Consider the following 13,219-nt stretch of genomic DNA (forward strand, 5'->3'; position numbering starts at 1 on the left):
TTATACTGGCGTGTGCACTCCAACAACTGATAACACTAGTGTGGCCTGTTCGCTTATATATCCGCTTACGGAAGTTTCTACCACATGTCACAGTATACCCCGATTGAGGCAGACGAAATTGTTCCGGACATAGCACCTTCGGACAATCCATCAAATCCCCACTCTTACAATGCAAATGCTTCGGCGCTCAATTCGGCCGGCCCACCACAAATATCTGGCTCTATACCTGCCGCAGAAAATATACAAGAAAGAACTTGGAGCCAAAGGCTCCAGGAGTCTCTGCATCCTATTGCATTACTTTTTTTCATCTTCTTTCGGATCGCTCCAATCTTTGTGTACCTTTTCGGGTCTATCATTCTTCTGCTTGTGACCAAGAACAGTCGGTTTATTCTTCACTTTATTATTCTTATTTTACTAGTGTCGGCGGACTTTTGGAACCTCAAGAATATTTCAGGTCGTTTACTTGTGGGCTTGAGATGGTGGAACGAAACTAATATGAAGCAAGGCAGCAACGAATTTGAGAATGTGTGGGTGTTCGAATCGGCAGATCCTAATCGCTACATTAACCCAATCGATTCTAAGGTATTTTGGACTCTCTTATACGTTCAGCCTCTTGCTTGGATAGTGTTTGCTATTATGGCTGTTCTCAAGTTAGAATTGTTATACTTAATAGTTGTGGCAATCAGCGTGTTTTTATCACTTACAAACGCCGTGGCTTTCACCAAATGCGATAAGTTTGGTAAGGCAAATGTGATGGCAAATGATATCTTTTCCAAAGCTACAGGTGGTCTTTTGAACAGATTCAATCCATTTGCATAATAGTCTCGTCAGTATAATGCTATGTAACCGACGTGGTTTTTTGGAACTCTTCATTGAGTATTTGTAGATGTTTTAATTTCGTCTCGAGATCCGCAAAGGGTTTATTAGCATTGGGGTCGCGGCGAACAACAGATTCTACCAACCGAATAGAAACTTCTGAGTCTCCTGGTGCTTTAAGCACAAGGGCAGTTTCGAAATTATCAAATATGGTCTTTAAGGTATCACTCTTAGCGTCAAATTGAATGCCTCTGAGTTTATCAAGATTAAAATCATAAGAAATCTCCTCAGATCTCTTGTAGATAATTTTAAGTATGAGCTGATTAAGAACAACATTCATGTCATTTTCTTGTGACACTTTAGTTATGGATTCTTTCAATCCTTCAATTTGTAAATTGGTACTCATATTCTGTAAGATTGTAATTGGATTGTAAAATTTGCTCGATTTCTCGTCTGAGAGCTCAATTAACGCCTTAATATACTTTGGCCTAGAAAATGAGTATTCGAGTACCGTATTCCAGGTTTCTTGGTCGTTTTGACGTTTGGCAAAATTAATAGCTCTCTCGGGGTCCTCCAATTCTTCCACGATAAGCTTCAACGCTCTCTTGTTCTGACCAATTCGACCGAGCAAATACACTAGTTCATCCACCAAAGCATTCGTCTCACATATTTCTATGGCTTTCGAAATATCATAGTTTTGGTTGCTAGTTAAAAATGGAAAGAGCTTGGGCCTGTTATAATGCGAGTAAAGCTGGATTCTCTCATTTTCAAATCCTTTCACTAACAACTCATCAATTCGAATAAGCTCTTCGATGTAAAAGTAGTTGATAATATCTAGGTGGTTCTCAAACATGAGTTGGAGAACATTCTTTGGTGGAATCTCATTCCGTTTATCGGCCAAAATCTTAACGATATCCTCAAGACGAGTTTTGATCTTCGAAATCGGAAGTCGTTCAATATCCGAGCCTTTCTCAAATCTGAGCCTAGCAAATTTCGGAACATCTGCAATAAAATTAGGCAAAATATGGTTTTCTTCTAAGAACCCAACAATATTTGGATCTTTCAAGATGTATAAATGATTCACTGCTTTTGCCGGTTCGAAAGACTTTTGATAAATCCGACATAATTCGGCTCTCAATGACCGGTTATCAGGATTCTCCTCCAAAAGACTTTCTATGCTTGTGGTAACATCTTTCGTATCATATAGTTCCAAGTCCCATGCTTGAAGAAGGGAAATAGCATGATCGCAAGATGTATTTAACCAATGTTTTAGTATGCGTGAGTAAATTGATTTGTTCAAAGTCCACCGCGGATCTGTTGGAATAATCGAAGAAAGCTGTTGCACTTTCCCGGCTTCTAAAAATACTTCACTCCACTTTTCCCATTGCAGCCGAACTACTTTAATGAATGCTTCTCGTTCTTCGACTTCCAGCACCCTAGAAACTTTGGTGCCTATTGTACTTCTCGTATCTGTTAGGGGAAAGTCGTCTGTGTTGACATTGAGCAATGATTTAGTCCAATCAGTGGCCTTTTCCCATTGTTCAGATGCGACAAGAGACCGCAAGTGTTTAATACCATATTCTAGTCGTTGCGTTGGAGAAACTAGATATCGACTCATAGACCATGCTTCGAAGAATCTATGTTTTTCCAAATACCACGCAAGCCTATCATCGAGTTGAACTTGCTCCGCTATAACACCGCCCCTTGCGCTTATGACGAAAAAGCGTGTAGATTTAGGTCCGATGTGAACACCTAAATTATAGTCATTAAGACCCAAATGCTCAGTAAAATTGAAGCCGATTTCCTCTTCATCGTGTGTTGACCCGTCAACAGAGCTCAATATCTTGATATCTGGATTTTGTGGAATTGCTTTTCCTGTTTCCTGCTCTCGCTCCGTTTGATTATACGCTAAAACAATCCACTGGTCATCCTTGAAGCTGGCAATTCCTGATATGAGATAATCAACTTTGAACATATGTTCCACTTCTATTTTTTTCTCCTGCAGTGATCTAAAAGAGAGGGAAGCTGCACTAGGAAGAATCCTGCTCTTAACTGACGAGCCTGCGCCAGACGCTGAATTCATAGGTCCTTTGATTGAAGCACGGAGTAGCCAAATATAGTTTCCCCATGCAATGAGGAGACGATCGGTTTCTGGGAAGGAAATTCTGGGCCAATACAAATCGCTTCTGAAGGAGTTCTCTGGCTTTTCAATTACTGAAATGACTTGGCGAGTTGTCGTATGGTAAACAGTAATACCAACATCATTCATCCATAGAACTAAATCGTCAATCATCTGAATGGCCACAATTGGACCTTTATCTTGGTCCAACACTGTTTCCACACGTTGATCAAGCCAATTCTTGGACGAATATACAACTCGTCCGCTCATTCCTCCACATATAAAAGCCCTCGTCCGCTGGTAGTTTTTATCCAAAATGACAGCATGTATTGGCCGTTTGTAGTCGAACATCACGATATCATTACCGTCTGCAACGGATCCAATTACGATTGTTCCATCCATAGACCCACTTGCAAACCATACCCCATCCGTGTAAAGAGATAAAATAGACGCTCGGTGAGCTTTGAAAGTTCGGATTACCGAGAAGTCTGGATTAGTTAATAGTATCAATCCAGAATGGGTTCCGAAAGCAAAAACATTATCATGAAATACACTTGCGGAGATGGGATCTTTTTTGAAAAAGTTGGGCGGTAGTTGATTGAGCCGAGTATACTTTAGAAGCGGAGGCTCGTCTTCTTCATCATCAGAGGAGTCACTTGAAGATTCCGGTTCTGGGCTCGATTTACTGTCGTCTTTTCTGGTGTCCAGCGAGTTTTGCGCCATTGAGGTACCCTCCTGCTCTTTTGTCAAAACCTCTTCAGAGGAATTGGCCATGTCAGTTTTCAATGTAGTTTCTTCCTGAGCAGATCCGCTAGGCAGCTTTTCAATTTTATCTCCACCCTCCGACATATCGACATGAACGGTAGATAAGTAGAGCGCAGTTAAGTAAGTAGTAAGAATGCGGTCACGTGCTGCTCTTCAAGATAGAGAACTGGTTAAGAAAAAACCAACATGTGAACACGAACGAAAGAAATATATAGTTGTTCTATTGCTCTATTGACTATTACTTATGAGTCAATATACTAATGAAGAATTTCAACTCTAGAAGGTGTAAACATTTAGATGCTCATCCGGTAAAAAGCCGAACAGCCAGCACGCAATGGAAGACATTGGCTACTTTATTTTGAAATGAGACGAATACCTAACAAACAATATCATACTCTTAAACTGTATTCATCAATACGTAATTTTGTTGTAGGGGAATGATGATTGTAATATCTCATCCTGTTGTAGTGCATATATTATCTTGTACCTGTAGAAATCTCACCAACCTACTCTTACTCAAGAATATGCCTACAGCCAGCAAAGGAGTCTTAGTGAGGTGTGATCCCTCCATTCGTGCATTGATTTTACAGATTGATTCCACAAGAAGAGGAATTGTTCTTCAAGAGCTTGATAACAACCACTTGATGATAAAACAAGACATGGTGCAATTTGTGAAAGATGAGTTGAATAGGCTACTTTCCAAGAATATTTATGATCCCATTGATGGCAGCAAGCAACAAGCATGAAAAAGTTTTGGTATTAACTATATACTTCACGAAGAGGGATTCTCAAATATGGGCTCTGGCAGCTTGACATCTTCGAAACAAGCCTCGTTGAATTCCACATGCTCGTTCTGGCTGTTTAAATCGGACACAGCCTCATTAACAAAATTATAAAACGTTTCGGGCTCCATCACATCGTCTATATCCTGTGGCGAATATTCTTTTTTCGCCAATTTGTCTTGCAATGAAGAGTAGTATTTCTCGTACGTGGATGAGATTAAGTTCACAGTGAGATCCACAAGGTACATGACGACTTCCTTCTCCTCCACAAAAGAGAGTATTTGCGAATAGAATTGGGGTATTTTCATCAACACATTGTCGTTAAGCTGCACTGACTTTTCTTGCAAAGAAAGTTCATTGTCAATGAAAATGGGCTCGCAAATCGCATTGGCACATTCAGTGACCAAATCATTAACAGCATTACTCAATTCAAGTTCAATTTCATGCTTAGCATCAATCATATTATTGATCACCTTTGGTGTCGACTTCTTCACAAGTTCTAGAAAACCTCCTGTTTGGTTGAACTTAACATATAATTGGCCGTTTCTGAAAATCTGAATAAGTTCCTGAATTCCGCTTGTGAAATCCAAAGTAGTCTCTGTCCGTACGAATTGTATATCAAAGTTGTTGAGCTGGTTTTTCAATGCAATGAGATTCTTTAAGTAAAATAACTTTGCATCAATCGGTCCCAAATGAGTTATTGCTAGTTTCATGGCTCCGTTTTTCAACATGTAAATGCAACTATGCACAATATGGTGTGCAATATCATCAAAAACCATTGAGTTGAGAAGTTCATAAATATTTGATAGAATTGTCAAGGCTATTCCAAGAGGAGCATAAAGACTGGGGAATAAATTTTCCTCCACATCTTGTAAACCAGAATCTCTTCTTTTACCTTCGCTGTTACTTTTCCTATTACCCAATTGCAAATCTTCTGGATGGGGTTTGTACTTTAAAAGTTTGTTGTCAATAAAATTCTGGATGCGGAAAACAAGTCTCGATTGAGCATCATCTATCATAGGCTCAAAAAGCTCACCGTACTCAATCTTGCCGTCATTTGAAGAAATCACGGAAACATCATCTTCGTACTCATAATAGCTTGCCAATAGGTTAGTCAAATGGCATAACTCGCTGATGCTTTGTTCTCGTAACACTCGGTTTCGGACTTCATCATATAAGGGCTCCAACGCCTCTTTAAAAAAGTTGTATAGCTGGTCATAAATCATTTTTTGCTGCAGTTGTGGAAATGCATCGACGGGGCAAAATTTCACAAACAACGAATATTCCTTCTCAAGAAGTTTCTTGTATACTGAAATTTGTTTTTGACAATACATAACAGTGTCATTGATAGCCTTTCCTTCGGTCTTTGATGCATCAGACTGTTGCTGCAGATTCTGTTTTTCAATATACTGATCAATTAGCAGCAACCTGAATTTGAAATATTGCTGTAGAACATCTGATACCAAGCCTTGATATTCCTCGTGCCCTTCGCATCTTTCCACGATAGCACCAAGCAAAGTCAGGAATTGACAAGGTCCCTCTTGTTTTGTTAGCTCTTTCACTGGTTCACTATACATATAAATGTCCAAAGTTAAGTTGGTGGTATCCTTAGAAACTAGCTTCTGAGAAAACGAAGAATGCATAGTTTTTAAATAATCAATGAGGTAGTTTCTGATCAATGTGAGACCTCGCGTCATACATTGTCGATAACGCAAAGAGTAAAGCTCACTGTCTTTGTATTCTGAATGAGCTTCCAAAAAGTCCAAACAGTCTTGAAGTTGCGTTAAAATAGACAGAATTCTGCCCGTGCGTATGACAGCATTTCCAGACGAGACCAAAGACTTAGTTATTTTTTCCAAATGCTCGAACATTTTCAAAACTTCGCCAATCTTGGTCACTTTGTTTTCAAGATCATTATACGTGTTCATAAGCGCAGTTGATTGGGAAGCAAATTCCAGCGTATCTTGAGTGACTTTATCGAACTGCATCGTTAAAGCATTAACCTGGGACAAGATAGATTTGTTTTCTGCTATGATATGGCGCATTTGACCTATATTCATGTCACAATCAGACTTAAATGCCAAAACCTCATCATCAAACAAGTCATTGATGTCAGCAATGTACTCTGAATCTAGAACAGAATTGTAGTTTAAAGTATCCAAGAAGTTTTGGGTTAGCTGGTCGCGTTCCTTCTCCGTAAAGGGATACGAGGTCACCGGAAGCTCGTGTGCTAAGTTTTGCCCCTTCAAGGACAAGTGTGATAGTGATTTTGCTCTATTTCGACTAGTGAATTGTGTGGGTCCTGCGACTGGGTGAGGTTGGGTGGGAATTGTAGGATTGTGAACATTTCTTGCTTCTATGGACTCATCCTCTAATTTCAAGTCTTCCTTCTTGTAAGATGGAACATCGAATGCAATCTTCTGTACCACAGATTTGCTTCTTTCTCTAGTCATCAACAACGATAAAATCAATTCAATTCGAAGGTGTTCAGTGGATCGCGTTGGATAGACTGGAACTTGCTTATGTACACTACTTAATCTCCAAGTTTCCAGAGTACAACACTAATTTGATATGGAATATGATGATCCGCGGGATTCAAAGAAGTTAGACGAGCACGAGGTCTTGACAGAAGACTCCGATAATGAGTTGGCCGATTTGGAAAAAGAGTTTGCGGCAAGGAAGCAAAAGCTTCTCGAAGAGAGAGCGAGGGCTCGAGAAAGGAAGAGATCCCAAGTTCAGATAGAAAGATCACCATCACCACCTCCTCGAAAATCCGCAGATGAAGCTGCTAAGTACAGTGTTCGTGAGTTGCCTGATAGGTTAGATCAAGAGAGGCGTGTACTGAAAAGCACACTTGGGGCACTTCGTAAAGCCAGCCTGAGACCGAAAGAGTCTTCTTTTGCGTCTCAGCTCTACGAAACCAAAACGAAACAGAACTCTGTTAACTTAAATGAACGTGTCTTTGAGTTTGAAAATGTCCCTAAGCCTAAAGTGATACTTACAACCGATGAAAATAGTAAAGATCTTGTTTCTGGCGAGCTACTTAGCCGCAGATACATTCCAGAGCAAGATGTAAAGAGTTTGATGAAGCTGTTTAAAGTGCTTCGAGTGGCGAAGCTTTTGGCAAAAGTGATCGCTCCAAAGTTTGAAGAACCAGAGTATGCCAATTGGTGTTTCACGGGAATCATCATGCACAAAAGTGAGCCTAAAGTGGCAGTAAACAACAAGAAATATCTTTCACTTCGCGTGGGAAGTTTCTCGCATACGGTAGACGTTATGCTTTTTGGAGAGGCCTTCCAGAAATACTGGAAGGTGAGATTAGGTGATGTCATTGTGATCCTAAACCCTCCTATTCGCAGGTACAATGGAAGCTTCAATTTGGCATTAACGAGTGACCTAGATAATCTTGTCGAGATCGGATCACTGAAGAGCTATGGCCATTGCTCAGCAACCACTAAGCTGGGAGAACCTTGCAAACACATTGTGGATACACTGAAAAACACACTCTGCACTTACCATGAAGAAAGCAAGTATAATCACGGATCTCGAATGGAGCTTCAAGGTAGTATAAAGCCAAAGGCGCCCCAAAATCGATTTGGTGAAAAAAGCCAAATGTTTTTCAACGGCTCAACTAACCAGCCCATGTTTGTTCTGTATGAAAGCACTGGTTTTCACCAAAGAGATGTTGTTTTCAGCGGAGGACAACAATTTGATCAAAATAAGTACGACCGCCCTGTTGTGGAGAGCAAGATATCCAAGTTACGGAAAAAGAAGGCAAATGATGACTTGGAAAAACGGCTACTCAGCAGTGTCGCCCCTCGAGGTATTGAGAATTTACAGAAGCTAGGTATTGTCCATCTGGCAAAAGACCACTCGAGTGCAACTGAAAAAGTGCGCAAACAGGCATTTACGGGCACTTTTGTAAAGGACATGGGTTTCGATCCCACAGCGCAGGCCAAGGATACCAACAATTACAGAGCAAAGAAACACCTGGTATCTGTACAAGAGCTTCGGAACCTAAGCAAAGGGAAAAAGGTGAGCTTGAAGCCTTCAAAAGAGGCAGAGCGTGAGAAGCAGTTGAAATGGAAGGAAAACGTGTCGTTTATTTCCAAAGGAAACCAAAGAGAAAAGAATGTGCTGTCAGCCTTGCTGCCGAAGGCCAAGAAAACACCGACTATCGAACTTCTGGACAGCGACAGTGACCTTGAAATCGAGTATTCTCTGTGATTACAAATAATCTTATATACTTTGCATGCGACTAAGTTTTTTTTTCCCTTCTATGTAACATTATTCTACCATTCATCATGAATCGCGGCGATATATCGCGATTGCAAATTCTGCGTTCTGTCATTTCGCATTATCACACATCGGAGTGCATGCTTACTACAGGCTCTGGCTGATTGGTCCCACACTAGTCAGTTGCAAACAAAATTCAAAGTCTGCTCTTGCGCCTGAAGTAATGAGTATACATTTCAATGCCCATACGAATCCAGAGAAACAATTGTAAGCCATTGTGTAGAGAGTCGTGTGGACTCCAATGCATACTAAGGCAATCTGCATATATAGAGATGGCCATCTAAAACCTTTTCCATGTCAGACGCTAAGAAGCCCAAGCTTGACTCTAGCACCATGAGAATCTGTACCCATTCTGGCTCCTTTCACGCAGATGAAAGTTTGGCTGTTTATCTTTTGAGACTTTTGCCGAAGTTTCAAGGCTCTCAGTTGGTGAGATCCAGAAACCCCACCGACTGGGAAGAATCCGACATTGTTGTTGATGTTGGAGGAAAATACGACGGCGGAATCAAGTGGTTTGATCACCATCAGCGTGAATTTAGCGAGACATTCTCGCAGAACTTTCAAACCAAGCTTTCGTCTGCCGGTTTGATCTACAAGCACTTTGGTAAAGAAATCATTCAACACGTGCTTGATTTGAAGAAGCCTAGCGACATTGAGCTTCTTTACTTGAAGGTGTATAAGGAATTCATCGAGGCGATTGATGCGAATGATAATGGTATCAATAATTATCCATCTGATGTTGAAAAGAAGTTTAATGACAAGAATTTGGGTCTTCCAGCACTTGTCTCTCACTTGAACCCAGCTTGGAACGTCGACCCTGTAGACAAAGACTTTGACGAGGCTTTTGAAAAGGCCAGTGAGTTGATGGGCCTGGCTTTCCTCAACTTGGTCAAAGGTTACGGACAGCTGTGGTTGCCAGCAAGAGATATTGTTGAAGAAGCATTTAAGAGTCGTTTTGACACTCATAAATCGGGCGAAATCCTCGTATTGGGGAAATTCTGCCCATGGAAGGAGCATCTTTATGCCATTGAAAAGGAGAACAACGCCCAAGGATCCATCAAGTTTGTCTTGTTTTCAGACTCAAGTTCCAAATGGCGTATCTCTACCGTTCCAGTGACCTCCACTAGTTTCGAGTTCAGATTCGGTCTTCCTGAACCATGGAGAGGTGTGAGAGACGAAGAGTTGTCCAAATTGACTGGTGTGGATGGATGCATTTTCGTTCATGCTGCAGGCTTTATTGGCGGAGCTGAAACGCAAGATGCGGTTATGGAACTTGCTAGATTAGCTTTGGAGTCTAAATAACTTACAAATAGAATATCAGTGCGTTGAACGTCAATCGGGTTACTAAAAAGCTATAAACAAGCCATGGAATTCCGATTTTTCTTGCAGACTTGAGTCATGACACTACGTCATTTAGTTTTGCAACAATGGAGCGCTTTCAGTGTCAGTGGACTTCTTGGTGAGAGAGCCGGTGACAGCAACGATCAAACTGAGCACGAGTAAGACACTGGCAATGACAAAGGCAAAGATCCACTGCAAAGCGAAAGCCTTGGTGATAACCTGGCCCACACCCAAACTGAACATCAATGCACTCGAAGAAAGACCCACGGCCCAGTCATTGAATACAGCCAAGAAGAATCCTGGAACAAACAAGAACATCCAGATGGTAATGTTGGCGATAACTCTGCCAACAAATTTGTGCACGTGGAACAACACCGCTCCGTTCCAGAAAATGGCATAGAACAACCAGGAGAATGGCAAGGCGGCAGTTGGCCAGTGAATCAAAAACCAGTTGCTCAATGGCGTAATGGCATAAGTCTTGTGGGTGAAGTACAACAGCAAAATGTTGACAAAGTTGAGCACCAAAATAACCTCAGACCAGAAGTAGTGGTGCTTAACAAACAACAATGTCCACACGAAAACACCCAAGTTGAAAATGGTAAAGTGCCAGCCAACGAGCTTGGTGAGAGCATTTCTGTTGGTCACGCTAGAGCTGTCTGCCGCAGGCAAAAAGATTTGGGTGACGAACGCAATCTGGGAAAGGAAAAGAACCGCCCAGTACAACAAAGTGAACACGAGGTTCGAGCTATATGGTGTGTCGCCCACATGGTATGGGTTGTGCTTATCAAAGGGCGATCTTCCAACAAAGTATCTGAAAGTCGCGTATACTGCAAGCACCCAAGAGAGGATGGTGGCCACTTTGTGGACGAGAAGATCGTTTTGAGAAGCCATTGCGATCAGAGGAGAAATTTCCAGGGTTTCTTGAGGGAATATTAAAAGATTCTACGAAGGGCGGCGACGAAAAGAGCTCTATTTAAGACCAATGGCCTTGGATTGCTGCTGCATGATTGATCCATGTACAGGGCTACAGGTACGTGGGGTGAAGGCAGATTCAGGTACACTTTCTTCTCCCTACTCACATCAAAAAAGACTGTCCACGCGAACATACACGGTGCAAACGACGTGCAAAGAAGTACAGAAAGATTGAAAACAATCGGTAAACCATAACAATTTAAATACATATAGGGTGTGGTTCGTTTTTCTGTGGGCAGGTTCATTGCGCATGCCCTGAGAGAAATTCCATTTTCGACCGAGCGCGCTAATTTGCATCGTATACCTTGCCGGTAATCAATGTATGCTCGGCGCTGTACTCAATTCAAACGTCTCATGTACTTTTGAAGTCGGCTCATTTGATGTCACCTTTTCTCACCGTGTTGCTGTTAATTGCTCTCGCTTAACATGTACCACGGTACGACTTCTTGTGCTTGTGGTGGCCCGTGCCCGGCTTATCCAAGCGAGCGGTTTGCAATGCCTTTGCATCAGTGACTCCATTCGATGTGATGCTGAGTAGCAAATCGTAGATAATCTTCTTCTTTTCCTCTTCCGAGGCAAAGTTCTTGTGCTTGAGCACGCTAATCACATTCTCGTGAGCACGGATAAGCAATTCTGTCGATTCCACAATGGAATCGATGAGCTTGTCAATCAAGTTCAAGTCCAACGAAGCACGAACAACCACACGCAAAATCTCTTTATCTTGCTCGTCGGGAGTCAAGTGGTAGTTGGGCACAATAAACTGCTTGTTTCTCAACAACAATGAGATCATCGCCTGTGGAATCTCGGGATACTTTTCTCTAAACTCTTTGGAGAACCGGAACGCAACAACAGGCAATCCTGGCTTGAAGTCTTCGTTAATGGTGCCCTCTGCTCTGTGCTTCAACCGAGGGTCGTGTTTCAATGTGTACGTTTTCTCTTTCTCCTCCTTTCCAATTGGCTTGTGAATTACAGACAAAACCTCAAAGTACTTTGTCTCTTCCAACACTTGCGACAATACTCTTGCGTTCCGAAGACAACTGTGGTAGATTTTAGCATAACCTTCCACTCCATACGTCAACAAGTTAAAGTATTGATGCAAAACGGGAAAACCGGGCCGAGAAAAGTTGAGCCCAAAAGTCTCTTCGACACCTCCCAAGTAGTCCAACTTGAAACGTAAAGATTCTGGCAAGCGGTCCAACTCACGCCAAATGACCCATCCTAAACCAGCTGTGGTCAATCCAAACTTGTGGCCCGAGGTGTTAATAGACACAACTCTGGGGATAGTGAAATCCCACTTCAAGTGGGGATAGACAAATGGTGCAACAAAGCCGCCAGATGCACCGTCCACGTGAATCTTGATATCCAAGCCCGATTCTTTCTCAATGTCATCCAACAAATTGGCAATCTTCTCTACGGGCTCAAATCCACCAGTGAAAGTAGAGCCCATAATGACAAAAATACCAATGGTGTTCTCGTCAACATTCTTTCTGATTTCAGAAACGTCAATTAAGTGGTCAGATTCCTCTGTGACACGAATTGTTCTGTTTTCCACGTCAAAGTAACGGGCAAACTTCTCCAAAGCCACTTGGGCCACAGAAGCCATCAAAATATTGGGGTTTTCCGTTGACTTTCCTTCGGCCTTTCTCTTCTCTTGCCACTTTTTCTTCAATGCCAAACCGGCCAACATAATCGCTTCCGAAGATCCCGTAGTGGCCGTACCCACAGTCTTTGGAACACCGTCTGAACCTTTTGGCGCATGCCACATATTAGACAAAATACTAATACAGCGTTCCTGGTACTCAATCAAGGATGGGTACTCATCATTGTCTGCCAAGTTCTTGACAAGATTCTCGGAGATCAATTTCTGGGCGATTTCATCCACATCAGTGTTCACGAAGGATGCCAAGTTGAGACTGGGGATTCCATCGAGAGACAAGCCCTGTCTGATGTACTTGTACACCAAATTGGCATCACTGGAATCCATGGGGATTTCATGCTTGGGCACCTTTTGATTTGAGCTGAACCGGAATATATATTCCTCGTGGTTATTAAGGTGGATCTTTTTGCTTTTTGCAAGGACACTGTCCTCGATTTTTTCGGCGTTCACGTGCTTGGAGAGAGTCATGAT

At 41.9% G+C, this 13,219-nt stretch overlaps 8 protein-coding genes across 8 annotated transcripts; 4 read left to right on the forward strand and 4 right to left on the reverse strand. All coding sequences in view use genetic code 12, as the record gives it.

Moving 5' to 3' along the window:
* Nucleotides 1-84: 84 nt before the first annotated feature.
* Nucleotides 85-819, forward strand: FOB63_004392 (uncharacterized protein; the record flags this gene model as incomplete). Its single annotated transcript, XM_002614367.1, has 1 exon — nt 85-819. One exon carries the CDS (start codon nt 85-87, stop codon nt 817-819), a length of 735 nt encoding a protein of 244 aa, XP_002614413.1.
* A 19-nt stretch (nt 820-838) lies between these two features.
* VPS41 (Vps41p) lies at nt 839-3,784 on the reverse strand (the record flags this gene model as incomplete). The annotated part of the gene is made up of 1 exon (XM_002614366.2): nt 839-3,784. One exon carries the CDS (start codon nt 3,782-3,784, stop codon nt 839-841), a length of 2,946 nt encoding a protein of 981 aa, XP_002614412.2.
* A 353-nt stretch (nt 3,785-4,137) lies between these two features.
* TFB5 (TFIIH complex subunit) lies at nt 4,138-4,446 on the forward strand (the record flags this gene model as incomplete). Its single annotated transcript, XM_002614365.1, has 1 exon — nt 4,138-4,446. The coding sequence occupies one exon, from the start codon at nt 4,138-4,140 to the stop codon at nt 4,444-4,446; it is 309 nt and encodes a 102-aa protein (XP_002614411.1).
* A 26-nt stretch (nt 4,447-4,472) lies between these two features.
* On the reverse strand, nt 4,473-6,935 carry SEC34 (Golgi transport complex subunit; the record flags this gene model as incomplete). The annotated part of the gene is made up of 1 exon (XM_002614364.1): nt 4,473-6,935. The coding sequence occupies one exon, from the start codon at nt 6,933-6,935 to the stop codon at nt 4,473-4,475; it is 2,463 nt and encodes an 820-aa protein (XP_002614410.1).
* Nucleotides 6,936-7,053: 118 nt separating this feature from the next.
* Nucleotides 7,054-8,709, forward strand: FOB63_004396 (uncharacterized protein; the record flags this gene model as incomplete). Its single annotated transcript, XM_002614363.1, has 1 exon — nt 7,054-8,709. One exon carries the CDS (start codon nt 7,054-7,056, stop codon nt 8,707-8,709), a length of 1,656 nt encoding a protein of 551 aa, XP_002614409.1.
* Nucleotides 8,710-9,072: 363 nt separating this feature from the next.
* On the forward strand, nt 9,073-10,080 carry FOB63_004397 (uncharacterized protein; the record flags this gene model as incomplete). Its single annotated transcript, XM_002614362.1, has 1 exon — nt 9,073-10,080. The coding sequence occupies one exon, from the start codon at nt 9,073-9,075 to the stop codon at nt 10,078-10,080; it is 1,008 nt and encodes a 335-aa protein (XP_002614408.1).
* Nucleotides 10,081-10,191: 111 nt separating this feature from the next.
* Nucleotides 10,192-11,010, reverse strand: FOB63_004398 (uncharacterized protein; the record flags this gene model as incomplete). The annotated part of the gene is made up of 1 exon (XM_002614361.1): nt 10,192-11,010. One exon carries the CDS (start codon nt 11,008-11,010, stop codon nt 10,192-10,194), a length of 819 nt encoding a protein of 272 aa, XP_002614407.1.
* Nucleotides 11,011-11,512: 502 nt separating this feature from the next.
* On the reverse strand, nt 11,513-13,216 carry GAD1 (glutamate decarboxylase; the record flags this gene model as incomplete). The annotated part of the gene is made up of 1 exon (XM_002614360.2): nt 11,513-13,216. One exon carries the CDS (start codon nt 13,214-13,216, stop codon nt 11,513-11,515), a length of 1,704 nt encoding a protein of 567 aa, XP_002614406.2.
* Nucleotides 13,217-13,219: the final 3 nt, after the last annotated feature.

The sequence above is a fragment of the Clavispora lusitaniae genome (genome assembly GCF_014636115.1).
Source record: "Clavispora lusitaniae strain FDAARGOS_655 chromosome Unknown tig00000223_pilon, whole genome shotgun sequence".
NCBI classification, from domain to species: Eukaryota; Fungi; Ascomycota; class Pichiomycetes; order Serinales; family Metschnikowiaceae; genus Clavispora; species Clavispora lusitaniae.